The following is a 15520-nucleotide window of genomic DNA, read 5'->3' as shown; positions in this document are numbered from 1 at the left end:
GGGCGGGGGTTCCTCCTCGGGGGGTAGTATGCTGAGTGCGGGTGCGATCAGTCAGTCGGGGTTACCCGGGGTAGAATTTTGGGGCCGGCTGTTGGGGGGTGTTGCAGGGGTTGTTGGCTGAACGGTTAGGACAGAGCGGGTCTGGGTCTCCAGCGGGGGGGCTTGGGTGGGCCTCCCAGTGGGTGTGCTGCCGGTGCGTGAGTTAAGGGCTCAGGGAGCTGTGCTGATGGTTGTTGCGGGTCAGGCGGACGGCGCGGCGGCTGCGGCGGTGGTTTGCAAAGGCGTGAAAAAGGAAATGGAGGACGAGGTTGTGCTTTTGGACTATAGGGCACAGAGTGAAGTATGCGTGTGCTTTGTAAGTCCGTTAGGGGTACGTTTTAAAATAAAAATAAAAAAAAAAAAAGGAGGTGAAGGTGAAGATACGGAAAGGGGAGTATGTGGAAATTTTTTCCCTGCTCCCCTTGGAAAAGTTTAACTTGGACAATGTGAAGCCAAGTGACTCCAAGAAGGAAAAGGAGGATGAGGACGAAAGGAAGTATAGATTGATCCCGATAATTTTTACTAACTGGCTACAGGCCTTTGCGACCCTAGCCAGTGTGATTGGGAAAAAGGAGCCGGAGCATCGTTCCGCCCCCTTTTCGGTTACATGGACTCGAGCGGCAAAGCGTACAGAGTGTATGGTGGTTTAGGCTGGCTGCAATATGAGGAGCAGTTCCGGCAACGGAAGGCTCTGCGGCCTGGCATCCGGTGGGACCACGAAGATATTTCATTGTGGATACGGTTAATGACGGCCCCGGCTCAGCCCTTTCGAGGGGCATGCTGGCAATTTAATGAGGGGCAATGTAAGATTGGGGCGTCATGTCGGTTACAATACGAGTGTTCCGGTTGTGGAAGTTCCCACTCTTTGGCCAGTTGTTTCAAAGACGGTAAAGGATAGGTTGGGGGAGGGGTCTGGAAAAGGGGAGGACGCCAGTGTGGGTAAAGGCGATGCTCCTCTATTTAAATAGATATCCTGATGTTCGGGCGGCGGAACAGATGGTGACAGGTTTTAAGGAGGGTTTCCGGATTCTGTTTGACTCCGAAACGCCGGTGTTTTGCCCGGGTAATATGAGGTCCGCAAAAGAACATCCGGACGTGGTACGGAATAAGCTGCAGAAGGGGGTGGAGTTGTGGAGGATGGCGGGCCTGTTCAAAGACCTGCCATTCTCCAGCTTGAGGATTTCGCCACTTGCGGTGGTACCCGAGAAGGAGCCGAACAAATTCTGGCTGATTTATCATTTCTTTTATCCGGCAGGGTTGTCAGTGAACGATGGGATTTCAGCTGAGTTGCCTGCGGTCTATAGGTCTCGTTTGACACGGCATTGGAGTCAGTGCGGGTAGCCGGGCAGGGGGCTTTGATGACCAAGGCGGACATAGAAGCAGCTTTTGGTTTACTTTCGGGGCATCCAGAGAGTCTGCAGTTTTTAGGGTGCGTGTGGGATGGTGAATACTGTGTGGATCGGTGCCTGCCCAGGGGGTTGTTCCATTTCATGTGCTTATGTTGGAGCGTTTAGTTCTCCGTGGAATGGGTAGTCAGGGATGTGGCAGGAGTCCACTTAGTGATTCATTATTTGGATGATTTCTTTGCGCTGGCCCGGTGGGCTCCTTGGTTTGTTCCTTGTTGTTATTTATGTTAGAGCGGATAGCGCGAAGACTGGGGATTCCGTTGGCAAAGGAAAAGGCGGAAGGGCCAGTGACGGCTTAGGGTTCTTGGGCATCGAAATTGATACGGTGGCTATGGAATGCCGATTGCCGGTGGGCAAACTGCGTGATTTGAAGGCGTCAGTGCGGTTTTGTATCAGGTTAAGAGGGTGCGGTTGCGGGATTTGCAGCCAGTGCTTAAAAAAATTGATTTTTGCCCGTTGCATTATGCCGATGGGGAATACTTAACAGGTGATTGGCGAGCGCAGCTGCAGGGGTGACAGCTCCGGATCATTTTGTCAGAGTGACTTAGGTGATGAAAGGAGATCTGCTGGTGTGGGATGCGTTTCTCGACCAAGACTACGGAAGGATGTTATGGATGGGCAAGGCATTGTCAAATAGACAGCTGGAATTATTTACGGACGCGGTGGGGGCGTCGGGTTTTGGGGTAATTTTTCAAACACATTGGTGTGTTGGGAAATGGCCACGGCTTTGGGTGAAAAAGGGGCTGGTAAAGAATCTCGCACTGCTGGATCCGTTTCCCATCATAGTGGCAGTGGAGTCGGGGGGCCCCTAATTTGCAGGCAAGAAGCTTTGCATGCATTGTGATACCATGGCGGTGGTGCATTCTATCACTTCACTGCCGGCTAAATCACCCAGGTAGTGGGGTACTTGAGGCATCTGGTGTTGCGTTGCTTGGCGCTAAACATTTGTGTGGTGGCGCAGTTTGTGCCTGGGGTTCCAAATGAGGTGGTTGATGCGCTATCTCGGTTCAGTTTCACAGATTCCGGTGACTGGTGCCGGGAGCAGATGAGGATGAGAACTATGCCCGGAAGGGCTGTGGGACCTGGCGTCTGTGTAGCATTTGAGGGAATTAGGAGATCGGTGGCCAAGGCTACTTGTTGCCGATACCGGTCGGTGTGGCAGGAATGGGTGGAGTTGGTGAAGGCGGATTTTATGGAGCCTGGTTACACGGGACGAGTGTTGGGGGGTTTGGTCGTTGTTTAGTGTGGATTTTCAGCAGGTCGGTCTGTTTCGGTTATAGGTTACGAGGTGGCGGCGTGGGCTTTCTTTTTTAACAATGCAAGGGGTTCGGGACGCGACAAAGGATTTTCTGGAGCGGCAGGCGATGAGGGTTTTTTTCTAAATCAGTCGCGGGACACAAGGTGGCCCATAACGTTCCCATTGTGGTTCGTTTGGTGGGGCGTTTGTGGGGATATATGCTCGTCTTCGTATGAATGAGTCTTGTTCACGGTTGCCGTTGTATTGACGTTCTTTGGGGCCTTTCGCATTGGAGAATTGGTTAGCCCGGCTAGGCAAGCGGTAGACGGGCTGTTGATGGTGGATGTGAGGCTTGGGATGGATAGAATGGAATGCCGGCTACGGTTTTCAAAGACGGATCAAGAGAGCCGTGGACGCCTGGTGGTGTTGTTTGAATTTCCAGGGCACCAGCTATGCCCGGTGGTGCAGGTGACAGAGTTTTTGAAGGTGTGGGGTGGTTACCCCGGTGTTTTCCTTAGGCATGTGGATGTATCCGCTTTGTAGCGATTCCAGTTTATCGCGGTGCTGAAGGCGGTTTTAGTACGGGTGGAGGAGGAGCCAAGTGATTACGGGTCCCACTCCTTCCGGATTGGGGCAGTGACTGAAGCCGCTAGGTGGGGGCTGAGTGAGCATTGGATTTGGCAGATTGGGAGCTGGTGGGGAGCTTTGCGAACGGATGTTTGTCAGGACGGTTGCCAGCTCGGAGTAGCGATGACGGAAGCCCGTCTGAAATGGCTCGGAATTCGGGGCATGACCTGGGGGAGAGTTCGCCATGAGGTGGCGCATTATAGCCTTATTGATCGGGAACCGGTTGTGTTAATTCTGCGTGTGGGAAGGAATGACCTTGGAGTGAGGGCAGCGAGAGAGTTGGAACGGGATGTCAAGTTTGACTGGTTGCATTGGTGGAAGGCGTTCCCTGGTATTTGATTGTAGGGTCCGATACCATAGCTGGAGACAGTGGCGTTTCGCAAGGTTGGTGGATCAAATTGACAGGGCCCGGGTAAAAGATTGAACCTGGCAATTGGCAAGTTAATAGCGCGAAATGGAGGATAAGCAGTCCGAGAGCAAGCAATGGGGGTGTGGAGGGCCCGGGCCAAGTAAGGTGTCACTTGGCCGGTCTGTGGCGGGGTGATAGGTCCGTTCAGAGAGGTTGGGAGTACCGACAGTCAGTTTGTTGGTATGAAGCCACTCAGGGGGACTGGCTTCGGTTTGGATGGGAACTTGTGGGCGGAGGTCCTGCAGGTTCTGGGGAGGGGTAATTAACGATGGAACGTTATTACCCCACACCTCGGGTCGGTTGGTCATGGCCGAGGTGGTCCTCTGGGCCGGTTGGAGGTTACGGCCGGGGGATAGGAATGATGGTTGGCCTGTCGGACGGATCTATCAGGTGTGGTTTGTGGAGAATAAGTATATATGTACAGGTTATGTGTTATCAATGGGTGGAACGTGGAGCCACGAGTTTGGGTACATATATACTGTTAAATAAAGCTGTGGCCATTCGTGCAATAAAGTCGTAGTCTGTGTCGTTATTTTAGGTACAGTTGGTAAGGGGAAGTTTTACATTGGAGACCCGCTTATCCCTATATATATGTCAAGATGGGCAGTGAGCCCCATAGGGGTGAACAGGCCCCATGACGATCGGGAGGGTTCATGGTAGGAAAGTGTTAAGGTATATGGCTAGAAGGTTGTATATGGGGCTTCTGGATTGGTGGGAGAAACGGCAAAGGGGATTGGGGGATAGACTGGTAGGGGTGGGGTGTTGCAGGGGGGTATAAAGGGGGCTGTGCATAGGTCACTGCCTCTTTTGTCATACAACCAGTGTGTGCCACCCGCCCGCCCTGCAATAATGTATATAAAACAAAAAAAAAGAAAAATGAGGAATAAATAATAAGATAATTAAAAAAAAATAAAAAATATATAAAAAACAAGTTATACGGGGGTGGAAGTATCATATATAAAAAAAAAAAAAAATGAAAAAAGAGAAAAAATTTTTTGTTGTCACAGCGGGGTGATAGGTCCGTTCAGAGAGGTTGGGAGTACCGACAGTCGGTTTGTTGGTATGAAGCCACTCAGGGGGACTGGCTTCGGTTTGGATGGGAACTTGTGGGCGGAGGTCCTGCAGGTTCTGGGGAGGGGTAATTAACGATGGAACGTTATTACCCCACACCTCGGCTCGGTTGGTCACGGCCGAGGTGGTCCTCTGGGCCGGTTGGAGGTTACGGCCGGGGGATAGGAATGATGGTTGGCCACTCGGACGGATCTATCAGGTGTGGTTTGTGGAGAATAAGTATATACAGTGCCTACAAGTAGTATTCAACCCCCTGCAGATTTAGCAGGTTTGATAAGATGCAAATAAGTTAGAGCCTGCAAACTTCAAACAAGAGCAGGATTTATTAACAGATGCATAAATCTTACAAACCAACAAGTTATGTTGCTCAGTTAAATTTTAATAAATTTTCAACATAAAAGTGTGGGTCAATTATTATTCAACCCCTAGGTTTAATATTTTGTGGAATAACCCTTGTTTGCAATTACAGCTAATAATCGTCTTTTATAAGACCTGATCAGGCCGGCACAGGTCTCTGGAGTTATCTTGGCCACTCCTCCATGCAGATCTTCTCCAAGTTATCTAGGTTCTCTGGGTGTCTCATGTGGACTTTAATCTTGAGCTCCTTCCACAAGTTTTCAATTGGGTTAAGGTCAGGAGACTGACTAGGCCACTGCAACACCTTGATTTTTTCCCTCTTGAACCAGGCCTTGGTTTTCTTGGCTGTGTGCTTTGGGTCGTTGTCTTGTTGGAAGATGAAATGACGACCCATCTTAAGATCTTTGATGGAGGAGCGGAGGTTCTTGGCCAAAATCTTCAGGTAGGCCGTGCTATCAATCTTCCCATGGATGCGGACCAGATGGCCAGGCCCCTTGGCTGAGAAACAGCCCCACAGCATGATGCTGCCACCACCATGCTTGACTGTAGGGATGGTATTCTTGGGGTCGTATGCAGTGCCATCCAGTCTCCAAACGTCACGTGTGTGGTTGGCACCAAAGATCTCGATCTTGGTCTCATCAGACCAGAGAACCTTGAACCAGTCTGTTTCAGAGTCCTCCAAGTGATCATGAGCAAACTGTAGACAAGCCTTGACATGACGCTTTGAAAGTAAAAAGTACCTTACGGGCTCGTCTGGAACGGAGACCATTGCGGTGGAGTACGTTACTTATCGTATTGACTGAAACCAATGTCCCCACTGCCATGAGATCTTCCCAGAGCTCCTTCCTTGTTGTCCTTGGGTTAGCCTTGACTCTTCGGACAAGCCTGGCCTCGGCACGGGTGGAAAGTTTCAAAGGCTGTCCAGGCCGTGGAAGGCTAACAGTAGTTCCATAAGCCTTCCACTTCCGGATGATGCTCCCAACAGTGGAGACAGGTAGGCCCAACTCCTTGGAAAGGGTTTTGTACCCCTTGCCAGCCTTGTGACCCTCCACGATCTTGTCTCTGATGGCCTTGGAATGCTCCTTTGTCTTTCCCATGTTGACCAAGTATGAGTGCTGTTCACAAGTTTGGGGAGGGTCTTAATTAGTCAGAAAAGGCTGGAAAAAGAGATAATTAATCCAAACATGTGAAGCTCATTGTTCTTTGTGCCTGAAATACTTCTTAATACTTTAGGGGAACCAAACAGAATTCTTGTGGTTTGAGGGGTTGAATAATAAATGACTCTCTGAATAAACTTTTCACAATTTAAAAAAAAAAAAAAAAAAAGAAATAACATTCTTTTTTGCTGCAGTGCATTTCACACTTCCAGGCTGATCTACAGTCCAAATGTCACAATGCCAAGTTAATTCCGAATGTGTAAACCTGCTAAATCTGCAGGGGGTTGAATACTACTTGTAGGCACTGTATGCACAGGTTATGTGTTATCAATGGGTGGCACGTGGAGCCACGAGTTTGGGTACATATATATGGTTAAATAAAGCTGTGGCCATTCGTGCAATAAAGTCGTAGTTTGTGTCGTTATTTTAGGTACAGTTGGTAAGGGGAAGTTTTATATTGGAGACCCGCTTATCCCTATAGATATGTCAAGATTAGCCTATGTACCATATCCACTAGATTCCATGAAGATGCCAATCTTACCTAGTAAATCTATTAGAGTAGATTTATCCAGATTACACAATGTCTAAGGAGGCTTTGTACATTATATATGTGAATGTGAAGTTTATTCTTCCTAGCTTTTTGGGGCTCTATCACACATCCCTGAAAAACACACACGTTTTTCATGGACGTGTTGAAGATACGTATGGCCCTCCATGTGCCGTGATTTTTACACATTTGTGAAAGCACATGCACATCAGGAACTTTTTACTCACTTGTCCCTGGTTCTGCGGTCACACTTGCTTCCAAGTCCGCGGTGCAGTGAATATGCAATGAGCATAATGAACAAGCTCTGAAGCAAGTGACAGCAGTGTGAAAGACAGAAGCGCTGGAGACAGGGGGGTATGACATCAGTGCTGCCGGAGAAAAACGGACTTGTCTCCTTGCTGAACACACGGACACACGTGTGCTCCATACAGACACACAGTCCTTGTGAACACACTGATTGACTTTAATGGGTCTGCATATGTCCATGAATCTGGTATGTTTGAGAATGGCGTCATATGTACCGGAATCACTGATGTGTGAAGGAGGCCTTACAAACATACTTTTCCTCAAACAATTCTTAGTCTTTTTGAGGTCTATGAGAATGCACTTTTTATCTATCTCACAACCTTCTTCTACCATTTCTATGTATATTATTATTATTATTATTATTATCTATCAGTTTTAACTTCAGTATTGTTAATTATAAAGTTATTTTAGTCTATTTCCATGTTTGTCGTTTTCTTCTTTCAGTCATGTGCATAATTGACCATGGCAGTGGGTTCAATGAAATTAAAAAAAAAGACAAATATGACTATGGTGCTTTCGGGATTAATTCTCGCATGTGGTGCAAGGACTGTAAAACCAAAACTGAAAACCTTTGCAATATGTATTGTGCTGGTAAGATTTATCTCCATAATCTGACAAATCCTTGTTGTATATGAAGCTTCCAGTAAGGATAGTTGACCAAAAATGCCCATTCTTTGTATCTTAAAGAAGCACTCCCATCAAAGTTTTTATCCCCTTAATAAATTGTAATCATCATATTATATAGGACGGTGTACTTACAATTGCTCATTTTGCCCTTCTACCCAGATAATCCTTCTGTTTTCCATTAGGTCTATGACATCATTTGATTAAAAACTGTCTTCCAGCAATGTCAGCCCCAGTCCTCCCTGCATTTGCTTGACATTGTTAAACCATGTGAGCGCTCCAGTTAAACAGACCCTGCTGGTAGGTTGCTTCTCTCACACTTCTCTCACACAAAACTTGGATAAAACGCACACGTCCAAGGGAAGTGTGAGCGTTGCAGCCCATCATCAGCTGCTGATTGCTTGTGATGTCTTTGTTTCATATTATTGTCATGCGAGTGCAGGGAGATTCTGCTCCAATGTCATTGGAACGGCATTGGTTCGAAAGGGGTATTAAGAGATATATTTTTTTCTTTAAATGTTCATAAAGCATTTAAGAGGGGTGAACCACCTCTTTAGTACTATATATTAATTTTTACATCTAAAGTTGTGTTCTTTTGTTTAGACATACCCAACCAAAACCTAGATGGTGATGCCAAATGTGCTGTCCAAATTGCAAAAACCCAAGGATTTACTGCCTGGTAGGTCTTATCTCAGATATGATACAGAATTGTAGGCACTTTCTGCGTACTCTTGCCATATCGCAATCCTCACATGGCTGGGAGAGAAATGGATTGAAGTTAATTTATACTACTCCCTATAATTGAGATGTCATGGGGATTTTCAATATCTTAATCAAGCAAGGCATAAAAGTGTACCTGCAGAAACTAAGGGCGGCTTTGCACGTTGCAACATCAAACGTGCGATGTCGGTGAGGTCAAATCGAAAGTTTCGCACATCCGGGGTCACTTTCGACATCGTAGTGTGTAAATCCTAGATGATACGATTAATGAGCGCAAAAGTGTCGTTATCGTATCATCGGTGTAGGCTCCGACTTTTTCAAAATTACACTGCCGCGACAGGTACGATGTTGTTCCTCGATCCTGCGGCAGCACACATCGCTGTGTGTGAAGCCGCAGGAGCGAGGAACAGCACCTTACCTGCCGCCGGCGGCTATATGGAAGGAAGAAGGTGGGCGGGATGTTTACATCTTGCTCATCTCTGCCCCTCCGCTTTGATTGGCCGCGTGACGTCACTGTGACGTTGTACGACCCGCCCCCTTAGGAAGGAGGCAGGTCGCCGGCCAGAGCGACGTCGCAGGACAGGTGAGTGCATGTGAAGCTGGCGTAGCGATAATGTTCGCTACGCCAGCAATCACAAGATATCGCTGCTGCGACGGGGGTGGGGACTATCGCGTGCGACATCGCAGCATTGGCTTTTGATGTCTCAACGTGCAAAGCCCGCCTAAAGTTTGGCATTTCCATTGATTTGAAGATTCATCAAGGCTGTTATGCTACACAACTTGAAAGCTTTGAAAACTTGCAAAATTTTTCCACAGCACAAAAAATGTTGCGACTATTGTTGTTCTCCCTCCATTTTGGAGCTGCTATAGGTGGAGCTGTGAGGAGCCGGTGTGGGGCTGTGGTTACACCCACTCCCTAACTCATACAATCTGTCAACATTTTCTACAGCAGAAATGCAACTAATTTCTGGCACAGCGAATGGTTGTGCATGCCACTCACTAGCAGTAGTACATCCTGGGCCCTTCCTGGTATAATGTTCACATTGTTTATATAATGTAATCCATTATTGGCCCCTTCTTAGTTTAATGTCCTGCATCCTGAGCCCCTTTAAGTAATATTGTCCCCCATCCTGTCCCCTTCCTTTAACAATGATGCTCATCCTAGTTTACTATCCCCAATCATGGACCCTATCCTGGTATATTGTCCCCATCCTATAACAATGTCCCTCATACTGATATGCTGTCCTCTATCCTGGGCCACTTCCTGTTATAATAACCCCCATCCTGGTTTAATGACCCTCATCCTGGTATATTGCTCCCCATCCAGGACCCCTTCTTTCTATAATGCCACCAATTCTAGGCTCCTTACTGGTGTAATATCTATTCTGCCACTCTTTTCCAAACATTAAAGGGAACCTGTCACTAGAATTTTCTCTATGAAACAAAAGAATCCCCTTCTGCAGCTCCTGGGCTGCATTCTAGAAAGTTTTATCTTCCTACTGGCCCCCCTTTCAGACCTAAATAAACACTTTATAAAATCTTACCTTTTGCTATGCTAATGAGCTTTTATGGTCACGGGGGCGGGCTGTATTGTGTCCATTATTCCCTCTCCTGCCGCTGTTTGCCGTCCCACAGTGTTGATTGACATAGATGAGGCCGCCGCCCACATCTTCCACAGTGCACCTGAAGTCTCGCACATGCCCAGTGGCACTATCGCGGGACTGAGCACTGTTCAAATCGCCACCGCCGGTGATCTTATTGCGCAGGCGCGAGATTATAGGTGGGTACTTGGATGACGCTGGTGATGACATTGTCATCACTAGCGTCATCCAAGTAGCCGCCCATAATCTCGCGCCTGCGCAATAAGATCACCGGCGGTGGCGATTTGAACAGTGCTCAGTCCCGCGATAGTGCCACTGGGCATGTGCGAGACTTCAGGAGCACTGTGGAAAATGTGGGCGGTAGCCTCATCTATGTCAATCAACACTGGGGGACGGCGAACAGCGGCAGGAGAGGGAATAACGGATGCAATACAACCCGCCCCCGTGATCATAAAAGCTCATTAGCATAGCAAAAGGTAAGATTTTATAAAGTGTTTATTTAGGTCTGAAAGGGGGGCCAGTAGGAAGATGAACCTTTCTAGAATGCAGCCCAGGAGCTGCAGAAGGGGATTCTTTTAGTTTCATAGTGAAATTTCAGGTCACAGGTTCCCTTTAAAAAAACCAAAATTTTTATTATCACTTATCTCTACTCACTCGACAAGCGGTGTCATCTTCTGTATGTAGCCTGCAACTCATTTTGATGTACCAGTCATGCGCGGCGCATGATGTCACTGTCATGCGCCACTTGTGACTGGCAAGCTGATATCAGCTCCTGGCCTCTGAGTGGCCAGCAGCATGTATTACAGTGCTGGGAGCTCCTTTGTTCCCTCAGCTACAATAGACTTCAGCAAAGTATATGTCTTTGCATGACAATCCAGCTAAAATAGGCTTTGGCGGGCCCACTACTCTTTGCGGTCATGACCGTAATGTTCCTGAGTTTCCCAAATGACCGGCAACTACTGGACATAGTTATAAATGATAACATTCTGGCTGCCTGAAGTCACCACTAGAAGGAACTGAATCCATCCCAATAGTGTTATGTTCAAGTGATGAAAAAAAATAAAAAAAAATTGACGATTAGACGATTTGTCCATGGAAAAATGGAAGAGTTATGGCTTTAGGAAGATGGGCAGGAAAAAACTATTACATACAAATGAAAACTGACAGCAACTGAAAGGTGTTAAGAGTAGTGCGGGGTGATGCAATGTGAGACGCAAGTGGAATCATACCCTCACTGTCAACCTGCTTCTCACTCTGTACAGAGTGGTGAAGCAGAGAAGACAATGCTTTACCTAAGGACTACGTCGGGCTAAGGATTTTTTTCTATAATAAAGATGGAGTCTCTAAATGTGTTTTGTTTTATTTCTAATAAAAAATAAATTTCTATATGCTGTGTTTTTTTACTGTTTACTAGAAATTCATGGTGGCCATGTCTAATTTGGCGTGACACCAGGAATTTCAGGCTTAGTACCATCTGAGAATACAAAACTGGTATTAACCGCTTTATTACTGAGCGTGCCACCGCTATCAGGGCCACTGGTTGAGCCGGGTAAAGTTCCTGGAAATAGCACTAAGAAACAATGCGCCATTCCCAGCCCCCAGCTGCCTGGCTTTACCTTGGCTGGCAATCAAAAAACAGGAAGTCTATTCATTTCTTTTTAATTATTTTAAAAAAATAGTTAAAAAAAATGTGAAGGCTCCCTCCGTATTTTGATCGAGAGTCAGGGAAAACAAATCAGATGGCGCCTGGGATTCTCAGCATGGCAAGGCCCAAGTATTCTGGGCCCCCCACGCTAAAAACTGCATCCCACAGCCATCCCTAGAAATGGGGCATTGTTTCTTAGCACCATTTTCAGGTACTTTACCCAGCTTGTCCAGCGGCCCTGATGGTGGTGCATGCTGGGTAATAAAGGGCTTAATACCAACTTTGTATTCTCAGCTGGTACTAAGCCCGAAATTCATGGTGTCACCCCAAATTAGACAAGACCACCATGAATTTCTTGTAAACAGTAAAAAAAATAAAGAAAACATCAAGAAATTTTTGTTTTATTAGAAATAAAACAAAAAAACATTTAGGACTCCATCTTTATTATAAAAAAAATCCTTAGACAGACATAACTCCAAAGTTAGAGCATTGTCAACTCTGCTTCATCACTCTGTATAGACAGCATCTATACAGAGTGAGAAGCAGGCTGACACTGAGGCCAGAGTTCCACTTACGTATGAGTCGTGTAGTCTCGCATCGGCATCACCCGGCACAAGCTGACACTCTCCGGACACGAGCACCTCAGCTGCATGAAAATACATGCAGCCGACCGCTCCTATCAGGACAGTATGCGGCCGTACCGGGTGATGCGATGTGAGACTCGCACAGTGATAGCCAAAGTTCAATCAAGTCCATGAGTCATGGACTCAGGTGAACCCTGAGGTCAGTGCCCACATGGCCAAAAACAGCTGAAGATTGCCGAGTGACATGCAGTGCAATGTATACCCCCAGAAGTTAACAGGACCTGCCATGACATCATAGTCATGTGACCAGTCTAACCCAATGTCTGTACAACATTCACACCAGACTGGTCACATGACTATGATGTCATGGAAGGTCCTTTAGGCAGTGGAGCTTACTGGGGGGCACAGCAATGATCGGACGCAGAAGCAGAAGCGGCCAGGAGACAGTCTGCAGGACGCGTCGCGGGACCTGTAAGTATGATCATAATGTTTTTTTAATAATGTGCTTTTTTTAACATCTACTGGACCCGAACTGGACCCAAACTGTAACACGAGCTTCCCAGGAAAGTTTGTGTTCAGGATCGTGTGCACGATCACTATGTGGCCAGTACGAACCCCAAACATTACAGTTTGGGATTGCCCATCACTAGATAAGAGCTAACTGCACAGCATCACAGCATTATATAGTGAACTCAATAATAACCCATAATTGTAAGTTTCTGAGCTCCTGCAAGGGGTAGTATGAGAGGTTTTCTAATGCGCAGCTCACAGATCTCCATACTTGCTGTTGTGTGGGTGCGGGCACTCCTCCTTGAGTGACAGTTTTGGTTAGTTTCCTTCTGTTACTATATTATTACTCCACTGTCCATTTATATCACAATATTTGCATATAGAGATAATAGGGCATTAGAACAAATGCACGACTCAGGAAAGTGAACATTGATAAGGCAGGGGTTAGAAGGGCAAAAAATATTACTGAAGTAAGACTGGAGTAGGATCTCTGGAATGGTACATGGAGTCACATGTCACTTGTCCAACTCTCCTAATTCATTAAGAGATATGTGCCTCCTAATGAATCAGTAGTGTCTCACTCCAACCTGCACCCTTATTAACACCAAGGAAAAAAACACTGATCATTATGAATTGGGGATTTATATGAGAATAAAAACTGATAGAAAAAGCAAGTCTGAGGAGTGGCCATACTCCTGTCCTCAAACTGCAGGGAAAAAGCTATTACCAGGAGCTGGCTAATACCAATAGCATAGAGTTGTGATGTAATGTCCCAGAGTGGAGGGGGAGCAGCAAAGAGCAGCTCTAGCATCATCATCAATTAGAGGTACAGGAACAGCTTTGTGCATTTCATCTTTGTAGTTTATGAGGGCAGGGACAGTAGAAGACTTTATTTTCTCTCTGGAGTACCCCTTTAGCCAAATAAAGCAATTTAATAACATGTGATTCACTTGCAACCCCACGTACAACCAATAGACATGAATGGGAAAAAAGCAACCATGTTTCTTTAACCTCGTGTAGCCCTTTATTCACTTTGCTTATATTACTATATCATTTGTTTCTTTATTGTATAGGAAGAGTGTTTGGGAACCGAAGTGTAAGGACAAGGATCTTTCAAGATATGTGACATATCAATATATTGATCCAGAATAGACTGTATGGTGATTAAAAGCTTTGCTTGTCTTCTCTGTGGATCACTTATCAAGATTAGTAGCAATCTTCTGAAATTGTCTCAAATAATAAAAAAAATATTTCACATTCTACAAATCAATAAAATCGGTTGAGCATTGAAAATTGTTTTTTTTTACCAAATAATGAAAGCTACCTTACATACAATCACTCTTGTTGGGGAAACATAGTATTAGTTACATAGATTTAGCTGTGTAACCAGTGGTCCGGCCATTTGCCCAAAGTGTCAAGACTCAGGAGATATTTTTCAACATGACATTTCACCTGCATAGCCTAATTGTGCTGCAATGGTACGCAGCGTCTCTCATAGAGCAAATATGAGACATCACTGGTCAGCAATTACAAAAGGAGCTGCTAGTAATAGATCTTGATGATTTGTGTGCCTTAAGGCCGCTTTACACGCAACGACATCGCTGGCGCAATGTCGTTGGGGTCATGGAATTCGTGACGCACATCTGGCCTCGTTAGCGATGTCGTTGCGTGTGACACGTACGAGCGACCGCTAAAGAGCAAAAATACTCACCTTATCGTTGCTCGTTGACACGCTGTCCAGTTCCCAAATATCATTGCTGCTAGAGATACGAAGTTGTTCGTCGTTCCTGCGGCAGCACACATCGCTATGTGTGACACCGCAGGAACGAGGAACCTCATCTTACCTGCGGCCTCCTGCAATGAGGAAGAAAGGAGGTGGGTGGGATGTCCATCCCACTCATCTCCGCCCCTCCACTTCGATTGGGCGGCCGCTTACTGACATCGCTGTGACGCCGAACGAACCGCCCCCTTAGAAAGAAGGCGGTTCGCCGGTTACAGCGACGTCACTAGGCAGGTAAGTAGTGTGACGGGTCCGAGTGATGTTGTGCGCCACGGGCAGCGATTTGCTCGTGACATACAACCGATGGGGGTGGGTGCTTTCACCAGCGACATCGCTAGCAATGTCGCAATGTGTAAAGCCCCCTTAAGTGCTTTATTTTTACAAACGTCTGAATTTTTTTTTTATCACTTAGACAAAAGTAAAACTATACATGTTTGGTATCTACAAACTCGTACTGACCTGGGGAATCATATTGCCAGGTCAGTTTTACCAAATAGTGATCGTGGTAAATCCGGTCAGGATACACATCTATCAGCTAAGCTTCAGGGGAAGGAGTTTAGACGTAATATCTGTTGTCAGCCCTTTATTTTAAAAGTGACTATTTGCTTTCCGTAAAGAAAAAAAAAATATACTGATCTAACTCTATTATCTTGACAATAAGGGCTCCCCCCTCTCCTGTCACACAAGGGATTCAGCCCTGCAGTAACAATGTGAATGTCTTTCATTATTTATTCTGTGTTCACGGACTACCCTCCCGTGGTCAAGAGAGTGGGGCGGGCCAGCATGTCAGTCAATCCCAGACACACACACAGGTAAGTGGACTTTTTGCCAGACAAGCAAGGGCATGTGTCATACGTTGTGAATGTCACATGTGATTGCATTATAAATACGGCCATTTTC

At 46.3% G+C, this 15520-nt stretch overlaps 1 protein-coding gene across 1 annotated transcript in view; it reads left to right on the top strand.

The window, feature by feature from the left end:
- Nucleotides 1–14048, top strand: part of LOC142312779 (lysozyme C-like) — a 44939-nt gene extending 30891 nt beyond the window's left edge. The window contains exons 2-4 of the mRNA XM_075351767.1: nucleotides 7601–7747; nucleotides 8384–8459; nucleotides 13914–14048. Of these exons, the coding sequence (XP_075207882.1) occupies nucleotides 7601–7747; nucleotides 8384–8459; nucleotides 13914–13992 (302 nt within the window). The 3' untranslated portion in view covers nucleotides 13993–14048. The remainder of the gene's footprint in view (nucleotides 1–7600; nucleotides 7748–8383; nucleotides 8460–13913) is intronic.
- Nucleotides 14049–15520: the final 1472 nt, after the last annotated feature.

Source organism: Anomaloglossus baeobatrachus, chromosome 5, assembly GCF_048569485.1.
Source record: "Anomaloglossus baeobatrachus isolate aAnoBae1 chromosome 5, aAnoBae1.hap1, whole genome shotgun sequence".
In the NCBI taxonomy this organism is placed as follows: Eukaryota; Metazoa; Chordata; class Amphibia; order Anura; family Aromobatidae; genus Anomaloglossus; species Anomaloglossus baeobatrachus.
This window is presented reverse-complemented; position numbering and strand designations above follow the sequence as displayed.